General features: G+C 40.1%; 1 protein-coding gene across 1 annotated transcript in view; it reads right to left on the bottom strand.

Moving 5' to 3' along the window:
* Nucleotides 1–4,079: 4,079 nt before the first annotated feature.
* The window catches only part of GYS2 (glycogen synthase 2), a 56,313-nt gene continuing 50,374 nt past the window's right edge, over nt 4,080–10,018 (bottom strand). Inside the window, 3 exon segments of the mRNA NM_001192905.3 lie at nt 4,080–4,875; nt 4,878–5,056; nt 8,750–8,830. Of these exon segments, the coding sequence (NP_001179834.2) occupies nt 4,836–4,875; nt 4,878–5,056; nt 8,750–8,830 (300 nt within the window). The 3' untranslated portion in view covers nt 4,080–4,835.

The following is a 10,018-nucleotide window of genomic DNA, read 5'->3' as shown; positions in this document are numbered from 1 at the left end:
TCCCTCCCACCACCCCCCATCCCATACGTCTAGGTCATCATATAGCAACTTCACACTAGCTTCTATTTTGCACATGGTAATGTATATACATGAGTGCTACTCTCTCAATTCATCCCACCTCCCTTTGAGTAACTCATCTCACCTCTCAATTCATTCCACCCTCCTCTTCCCCCTGCCCCTCATGTCTACAAGTCCATTCTCTACATCTGCGTCTCTATTCCTGCCCTCAACGTAGGTTTGTTTGGCTTGTACGTTAAAATTGGGAAATATTTGCCTCCTATCCATGTCCATGTCCTAAAATACCCCACTTCTGGATTGGCCTCGCAGGCACTTTCATACCATCCAGTTGCTCTCGCCCTCTTTGCCTCTATATCCTTCTTCTCCTGTGGCTACGTGGCCCCCCAGGTGGGCTCTCAATTATCTTCTGTTTCCCTGGGTTTCCCCAGTGGATGTCTTGTCTCCCCCAATCCCCACATCACCATGGTGATCCTAAGCAAGGAGAGGAGGAGATAGGTCCTAACAGGTTACCTCCAAGTAGCATTTCTTCTTTATCTGCTGATGAGAAAAAGAAGTCTATATCCTACCAGCCCTGAGTTGCATTATTTTACCTTGGCCTCAGGACAAAGGGCAATTGGGACTGCAACTTGCTGGCTTCCTTTTCCTGGACTATAAATTCCTTAAGGAAATGTTCATGTCCGATTTGATTTGATCCTCACAACCACTGTGAAATGGGCAACTGTGTCTCCCACATTACTTCAGAGAAATTTTGTCTCCCCCTAAGATGTCTCTTTGAATATCTTCAAGTATATACTTAACCAATCCCTCTTCTGAGACCTCCTGAAAAGCTATTTGAATAGCACTTGTAATATTTTATATTCCCATCTGTATATGTAAAGCCAGCTCTATTCACCCTTCTTCCTACCACAGAAGAAAGTGTCGTACAATGCATTCAAAAAAATCTTGCTGTCAGCTGGTCAAGCACACAATTTTCTATAGTTCCTGACCTCCAGTTTATGGATACATACATTTTTTTCTTTTTTTTTTTTTGGCCTCACTCCATGGCATGTAGGAATGTTGTTCCCTAATCAGGGATTGAACCCACATAAGCTTCATTGGAAGCACGGAGTGTTAACAACTGGACCACCAGGGAAATCCCACACATTCTGTATTTTTTTCTTTTTTTATACGTACATTGTTTAGGAGCATCAACTTTCTTATCTCTGTTTCTTTCATTAAAATCGTGTATAAGGCACTGATAGGCACAGAGTCATCTAATGATCCCATTGGTTGCTCCTCACTGAGCTTTGTCAAACTTGGGAAAATGACAACTAAACACTGAGTTTTGTCAGTCTTGGGGAAAGAACAACTAAGCACTGAGCTTTGTCAGTTTTGGGGAAATGACAACTAAGTGCCTGGAGCAAGGGGTTGGAGTCAGATGGCAGCAGCTGTCTGAACAGAGGACCAAATGCAGGGTAGAAATTGATTCCTACACATGCCACTGGAAGCCAAGTGTTTGCAAATCAGTCTTTCCCCGTGACCTATACCATTTGTACTCATTTCTAACCAGAAAACTATTCTTTCATTTTAAAAACAACTTGAATTTTAAAGTTTTATATTAAGAAGTTATAGCTTCTATAGAGTTCATGCTTTCAACCACTTACCAGTTGAGAGTATCACTTGAATTCACACATCACAACATCACATCACTTTACTAGGGATATAGTCTCATGGTTATTGCAACAGTGAAACCCATTTTTATCATGAGATCTTTCTGGTGCTTCAGCAACTGGGTATTTGAATTGTAATACAAATCTATTTCATATTTTGTTTTTCTAATCTCCTCTGCAGAGCTTTCCAAACTTCTCTGCAGATGCTGGGTTAGTTGGAATCCATTGGGCATTTTTTAAGGAGTAGGCTTTAGGTAACTTATTTTCCTTCCCCACAAACCTCTAAGTGAGGGAGTTTGCCATGATCTTCCATTTTGGTCTGAGATGTTGCTAATGTCTGCCATTCTTCTACTCTCCTCTAATTATGGGGCAATAGGAGAGCTGGAATTCAGTTTCCACTGGTCTTGCATGATCTGATTCCAGCTTGAGCTTCATGTAGCCCAGCATTTCTCGTGATGTACTCTGCATACAAGTTAAATAAGCAGGGTGACAGTATACAGCCTTGACATACTCCTTTGCCTATTTGGAACCAGTCTGTCGTTCATGTCCAGTTCTGTTTCTTCTTGTCCTGCATACAGATATCTCAGGAGGCAGGTCAGATGGTCTGGTATGCCCATCTCTCTAAGAATTTTCCACAGTTTGTTGTGATACACACAGTCAAAGGCTTTGGCATAGTCAATAAAGCAGAAATAGATGTTTCTCTGGAACTCTCTTGCTTTTTTGATGATCCACCGGATGTTGGCAATTTGATCTCTGGTTCCTCGGCCTTTTCTAAATCCAACTTGAAGATCTGGAAGTTCTTTTAACTTATTTAACTTATATACAGAGTACATCATGAGAAATGTTGGGCTGGATGAAGCACAAGCTGGAATCAAGATTGCTGGGAGAAATATCAATAACTTTAGATATGCAGATAACACCACTCTTATGGCAGAAAGCGAAGAACTAAAGAGCCTCTTGATGAAAGTGAAAGAGGAGAGAGAAAAAGTTGGCTTAAGTTCAACTTTCAGAAAACTAAGATCATGGCATCTTGGTCACATCACTTCATGGCAAATGTATGGGTAAACAAGGAAACAATGACAGACTTTATCTTTTGGGGCTCCAAAATCACTGCAGACGGTGACTGCAGCCATGAAATTAAAAGATACTTGCTCCTTGGCAGAAAAGTTATGACCAACCTAGACAGCATATTAAAAAGCAGAGACATTACTTTACCAACAAAGGTCCATCTAGTCAAAGCTATGGTTTTTCCAGTAGTCATATATGGATGTGAGAGTTGGACTGTGAAGAAGGCTGAGTGCAGAAGAATTGATGCTTTTGAACTGTGGTGTTGAAGACTCTTGAGAGTCCCTTGGACTGCAAGGAGATCCAACCAGTCCATCCTAAAGGAAATCAGTCCTGAATGTTTGTTGGAAGGACTGATACTGAAGCTGAAACTCCAATACTTTGGCCACCTGATGCAAAGAACTGACTCATTGGAAAAGACCCTGATGCTGGGAAAGATTGAAGGCAGGAGGAGAAGGGGTCAATAGAGGATGAAATGGTTGGATGGCATCACTGACTCGATGGACATGAGTTTGAGTAAGCTCCGGGAGTTGGTGTTGGACAGGGAAGCCTGGTGTACTGCAGTCCATGCGGTCACAAAGAGTTGAACATGACTGAGCAACTGAATTGAACTGCATGATCTGATACACTGTCATTGTTTCTTTTCCTTTTTTTAAAAAATTACAGGTTATGTATTTATTTATTTTTGGCTGTGCTGGGTCGTGATTGGTGCACACAGGCTTTCTTTAGTAGCAGCAAGTGGGGACTACTCTCCTTTGTGGTGCGTGGACTTCTCATTGCAGTGGATCCCTTTGTTGTGGAGCATGGGCTCTAGGCGCTTGGACTTCAGTAATTGTGGCCCATGGGCTTAGTTATGCCATGGCATGTGGAATCTCCCAGACCAGAGAACAAACCCATGTCCCCTGCATTGGCAGGAGGATTCTCAACCACTCTCAGTCATTCTCAAACATGACCACCAGAGAAGTCCCTGTTCTCTTCTTTTATTGCCATCAACAACCCAAAATTGAGCAGACCTAAAGAGAACCTTTACAGACCTGGGCCAACCAATAAGCCAACCAAGGCGTTCTCTGTTATGGAAAAAAATCCACAGGTGAATTTGGGGTTGGTTTGTTTTTTGCCAATTTAGGTTTAACTACATTGAAAACATTAATATGTTTAACTACAACCATTCAACAATGTCTCAGAGACACTGTCCTTATTATAATAGACTCTCTATTTTCTTTTGCTAATATTTTTTAAAGATAGTTTTAAATGTTATCCTTCATTAGGCACTATTTTATAGTAAGTGTTTTTGAACATATTATTTAAATGCTGAAAAGAATTTTAAATAAGACATTATCAATGCGGTTAAACTTTAAATATTCATATATTTATTCATATGGATTTAACAATTTATCCCCTATGGAAGACTAACCAAGTTTTCAAAAAGACTTTCCTTTTACACAATAGAAAAAACTGATATAGTCAGGTGGCACAGTACAGATGATAACATCTTCCCACCATTAATTTGAGAAGTGACCTTGTACATACACATTAACATAGCAAGATCTGGATTTTGGATAGCTATTGTCTTATGGAATTTGATTGTCTGCAAAAGTAAGCTTAAATTCATGGTTCTGATTCATGTGAAAAATAAAAATAATCACTAAAGACCAAATTATTTGAAATATAAAGGTAGAACACATTCATGGCTAAGGTCAGGATCCTTTGGGGATGGGATGGCAGACTTGTTTAGCAGGTATAGAAGCTGTATAAACACTAACCAAAGGGTTATGGTGATGATAATTTAAAAATCGACATTAGGAAATGAAAATTCTTACCGCTTAAAGTAACCATTTTTAAAAACACTTCCAGTCTTCTTCCCATAATTAACACTTTTCCTCATGACCTAAATTGACTGGAGAAAAGGAATTGGGGAAAATAACTGGGATTTCATTATAAATTACAAAATTGCCATTCACTTAACCCTCCGCTTTTTAGGCAGAGAATAAGTCCCAATGTAATACTGAGAGGAAGAGAGTGAAACGTGTGGCATTTCCATTTCTATCAATAATCATTCTTACTACATTCTCACTAAGTTAGCCTGTTGGACCAGGGCGGAATTCAATTCTTGTATTCTCCGTGCTGCTTCTTCTTCCCGCGAGAACGTGACTCAGAGAAAACGGAGACTTGATATTTAACCGATCCCTTTCGGCCTCTTCCTCCTCGTCGTATCTCTCATCCTCATCGTCATCCTCCGCATCGCTGCTCTGAGGACTGGAGCCCTGAGATCCCGACGGAGAAGGTGGTACCGAGGGCGGCCTGGGATACTTAAACCCTTCTGTCTGCCAAAGCCGAAAATAAGACACAAAAATCAGAACGACTTCTTGATTTTTCAGTGAGGTAAACACTTGGCATGTGCATCTAATAAAATCACAGCTGGATATTTTTTGTGGTCTGTTCAGGGGCTATTAATTTTTACTTAATTTGACTCTGGTACCACCAAGTTCAAGAGAGATTCTTTAAATAAATAGCTTCATTTTACTGAGCACTGAAATGTGCCAGGTATGTGTATGTGTGAGCGTATTTAATCTCCAACCAATCTGTTCCTCCCATTTACAGAAGAAAATTGAGGGTCCAAGAGGGTCCAAATGATTTGTTCAAGGTCATACAGCAAATGGTAGAGCAAAGATTGGTTGCAGAAGACCTGAATATTTTCAGAGCCTCTACAGACCTGGGCCAACTAATAGGTCAGTCAAGATGTTCACTGTGATCTAAGTGTAACAATTCTCAAATTCTGGAAAAAACTAATCCTTGGGTGAATGTGGGGTTTTTTGGTCAGTTTAGGTTTAAATACATTTAAAACATCGTGCTGCAGTCCATGGGGTCACAAAGAGTCAGACATGTCTGAGTGACTGAACTGAACTGAAAACATTGATACGTTTAACCACAATCATTCAGCAATGTCTCAGAGACACTGTCCTTATTATAATTAAGTAGGCTATTTTCTTTTTGCTAATATTTTTAGGATGATTTTTGGGATGATCTGGCTGTGACTACCCGAGAGCCCTTAATATCTACTGCCATGATACCCTGTTGAGATTATCAGTCTCTATTTCATCCTTCAGATTTATTCAACCAAAATGTAGAACATGGGCAGCCTGGATATCCATGGACAGCCACCATTAGAAAGATTCCTGGAAGCCAGGCCACTTCGTTGACCTTGAAATTCCACTGGTTCCATTTATTTCAGTTAATGAGCATTTATCACTAGGTTTTAATCAATTCCCCTTCTACCTAAGATGCACTGGGATAACTCACTGGATAAACAGGCACTGAGCACCACCTGTAGGACAGACACCCTAATGCCACTGGGGAAACAGAAAACCATAAGGCTTCATCAATCAGGAAGACAAATGTAACAGCACTTGTCATTCTGAATTTCAACTATTCTTAGACACTATTCTGTCAAGACTCTGATACTTTACCTGGAAGCAATACAAAACAAGAGAAAAAAAAAGAGCTGAGTCCTATACTTAGCATAGGAGGTCAATACTTATTTAGTTGAATTAGTTGAATAAGTGGATAAATGTAGCTGAATTATCATTCAGGGCAGTGACTGCCTCTAAATACTCTAAGCAAGTCACTCTGAGGACGTGGACATGGGAACGGAAACAATCATGGACATGGGAACTGAAATTTATAAACTGAGGATTTATGAAGCCCTTTCATTTTCTCTATTAGCAAATTTTACCTCAGGTTAGCTTTCTACATCTGGTCCTAAAATACCAAATAAAGGTGAATATAAGGTATTGGGAAAAATTGTTTATGGTAAAAACCACTCCTCACTGAAAAACTACATCTGCATTTGGAGTATCTATAAATACTTGACGAAGATCTCTAGTGCCGGGAGCCATCTCCCGGCATATTGCATATTGAGTGCAGCACTTTCACAGCATCATCTTTTAGGATCTGGAATAGCTCAACTGAAATTCTATCACTGCCGTGAGCCAGCGTGAGGAACTCCGCCCATGGCAAAGGTCATGAGGAAGGAGGCTTGGCATACGCAAAGGCGGGACTGAGCCTCAGGAGTCCCCCTGGAAATTCTTGAGCATCTACCCCCAAAACCAGAGTCTGCCTACTTTACTGCTTTGTGCTCTCACCTACACCTCTGACTTTACAGGGGGCTGTCCCCTACTACCTCTCTCTGAAAAAGAGTTAACTTACAGCTCCAGTTAATAAAGTTCCTGGGTCTGATAGTGTTTCAACCTACAATCTCCTTTGGAAGTCCTCTAGCCTGCCTGAATAGGTTTTTCCGGCCACATGTGATTGCTCAGAGCCTCTCAACTGTGAGAGGCATGAGATGTTCTAAATTGTCTAAATACAGATTCCTTTGAGCAGTTAAAAGATTGATTAGAAATTGTATTGGTGAAGGGTTTTTCACTTGTTGGGCCAATGTTTGCTGCTAAGTCTCCATATCCCTTACCTGCTGTGTCCCTGGCAGTGTTTATAACCTTGGACCCTTGAGTTAATTCTTTTACTTGTTATAGCCCACCACACCTTTGCCCTATAGGAATGCAACTTTATCTAATGCTTTTGGAGTGTGGCTCCTGACCAATCACCTTTAGAGAAAAATAAGTTTTCTGAAGAAAGGGTCTTAAAATGTTAACAGGCCTCCGGGCCAGAAGATGATGCAAATCACCTAAACTTTTGCATATGATATGTTTGCAGGAAGAAAGCCTGGCTTACTGCATGACTCTACCCCTTCCCCCATTATCCTCTATGCATAACTTAAGGTATAAAAACTACTTTGGAAAATAAAGTGCGGGCCTTGTTCACCGAAACTTGGTCTCCCCATGTCGTCCTTTCTCTCACCTTCTGGCTGAATTATTCAGCCTCTTTTCTTCACTGAATTTCCTCACTGAGCTATCCTTATTTAACCACTCTTTATATCCTTAATTAATGTTTAATTAAGCAACTGTTGCCTGATCTTCGCCGACGCCATCCCCGCTTCGAATTCCCTGGATCCACCAGGGCTGGACCCCGGCACTCTAGTTTTTAGAAATCCTTGAATTTGATGACTCGTATAATTGCTCACAATCCTTGCAGAGCCCACAGAAGCTTATCAATGAAGATTTACACGAGATGTTGGCTCTTGTGGGGCGTGGAACTACTAACTAAGCTAAAATAGATCCCATGATCAATGGCAGAGGTTTCATCTTTTTGCACCTAAGTGTTCACCTGATGGGGAGCGGACAGAGAAGTTTAGCTCTTGGACCACTGTGTAGACTTCTGTAAGGACTTATTCCACTGAAGAGGAATGTCTGATGCTGCTCTACTTAGAGCTGTATTTCCTTCTAAGTAAATGTGATAACAAGTAGTCTCTTCTAGTCTCATGAATATAAATGTCTAAGATGACTTTAGAGGAAGACTCCCTGGTGGGCATGGCTGAATGGAACAGAAATGGTCATCTAGTCCAATTTTTTCTATGGTGCTTGAAGTCTCTCTATTATTCTTGCCGAGTCTTCAACCAATATTTAAACATCTCCTTGAATAGCAAATTCACTTCTGATGAAAGTAGGCCAGTTTACTTTTCGACAGCTCTCAGAAGAACAGATGTCTCAGAGAAGTTTCAGGCACCAAAGCAGGAGAGTTTTCATTTGAAAGTGCTTCTCCAGTGACACAAAGTAGCTGACTGCTGATCCTAGGTATGCTGCTACTGCTACTAAGTCGCTTCAGTTGTGTCTGACTCTGTGCGACCCCATAGACGGCAGCCCACCAGGCTCCCCCGTCCCTGGGATTCTCCAGGCAAGAACACTGGAGTGGGTTGCCATTTCCTTCTCCAAGAGATCCTAAGTATAGACTAACTGAATTGAGGGCTTAGAGATGGTCTGACTTGTCAGTTTCTCTACTTGTTTTGTTGTAACACTATGAAAAAGTATAATAATTTGTGAATTTAGCTACTTTCAAATAAAAGGACTTACTACACATAAACCATTTAGCTTTTAAAACAAATAAACAATACATAAACTATTTACCGTTGGTGGTGATGTGGGTTCCATGTGGAATTTTTCTGGAAAGGCTCTGCTTAATGTCAGGTGCCTGGCATGCTGGTAATACTGTGATAGAAAATCAATCCATGGTTAAAAAAACATTTATAGTTATATATTTATATCTCAGTGGCCAAATTATTATATAAAAATCTTATTCTCCCACTTATATATATTGTAAAGTGGCAGATTTTAGTTATCCTAAACTTAAGAATCAAAAAACCATGACATTGCAGTGTAATACTGGGAATTCAACCTGGTACTCTGTGACAACCTAGAGGGATGAGATGAGGGGGTGGGAGGAAGGTCAAGAGGAGGGGATATATGTTTACTTATGGCTGATTCACATTTTATGGCAGAAAGCACCACAACATTCTAAAGCAATTATCCTCCAATTAAAAATAATTTTAAAAATATGGTAATTTATAGGTTTATTACTTTTCAGTGAATAAGTAAAGAAATATTACCAAAAATTTGAAGGGAAGGCCATCCTTCTAAGGAAATGAACTCTTACTTGAACTCTGAATTGAGCACAAAGGTGATTGAAAACCTTGGGTTTATTCTCCAGAGAAGCAGTATGGTGTGGAAAAAAGTTGGGGCCTGAATAATCAGACAAACTGGATTTAAATTGTGCTTCAGATGTTAAGAAAGAAACATAACTTTTGCGTGCCTTATCATCCTGCTTTCATTATAAGATGAAGACAGTAAAATTAATCTTCCAGGTATTAAGCGTAACTGTCAGCACTAGTGTGTGTGCCCTCAGCTGATGGCTGCATCTGTCATTTGTCAACCAGAGTCAGCAGTATATAAGCAGCTGCATTATGTGAAGGCAAAATCAGTTTAGTTTTTATTAAATCATCCAGTGCTAAGATGTATGAACATCTATCTGAGTATTTATAAACTTACTTCAGAATAGAAACGAGGTATTTCCTGTACCTGTCATTTGGAGAAACAAGATTATTCCCACTCCCCATTGTAGTTGAGAAATGTGGTCATATTATCTCTTAGAGTGAAACAAAACAGGGACTTTCTTCTTGATGTTTTCCTCATCTTCATGAAACCATATCTGTAATGCATTAAGTTAAGCCCTAGCAATAGAATAATTAGTAAGATCATGGCTACATCTCCCTGAACTGGCTGTTCTGGTCTCAAACTAAATGTGCAGAATTGGAGTTAGGGCTTTGCAAACTCACATCAAGTTAAAAGTAGTCATAGTAAGTACGTGAGAATATCAGTGAGATCTTAACAATGATGATA

Source organism: Bos taurus, chromosome 5 (assembly GCF_002263795.3).
Source record: "Bos taurus isolate L1 Dominette 01449 registration number 42190680 breed Hereford chromosome 5, ARS-UCD2.0, whole genome shotgun sequence".
Taxonomy (NCBI): Eukaryota; Metazoa; Chordata; class Mammalia; order Artiodactyla; family Bovidae; genus Bos; species Bos taurus.
Note: the sequence above shows the minus strand (reverse complement) of the source record. Positions and strands in the feature narration are given on the sequence as shown.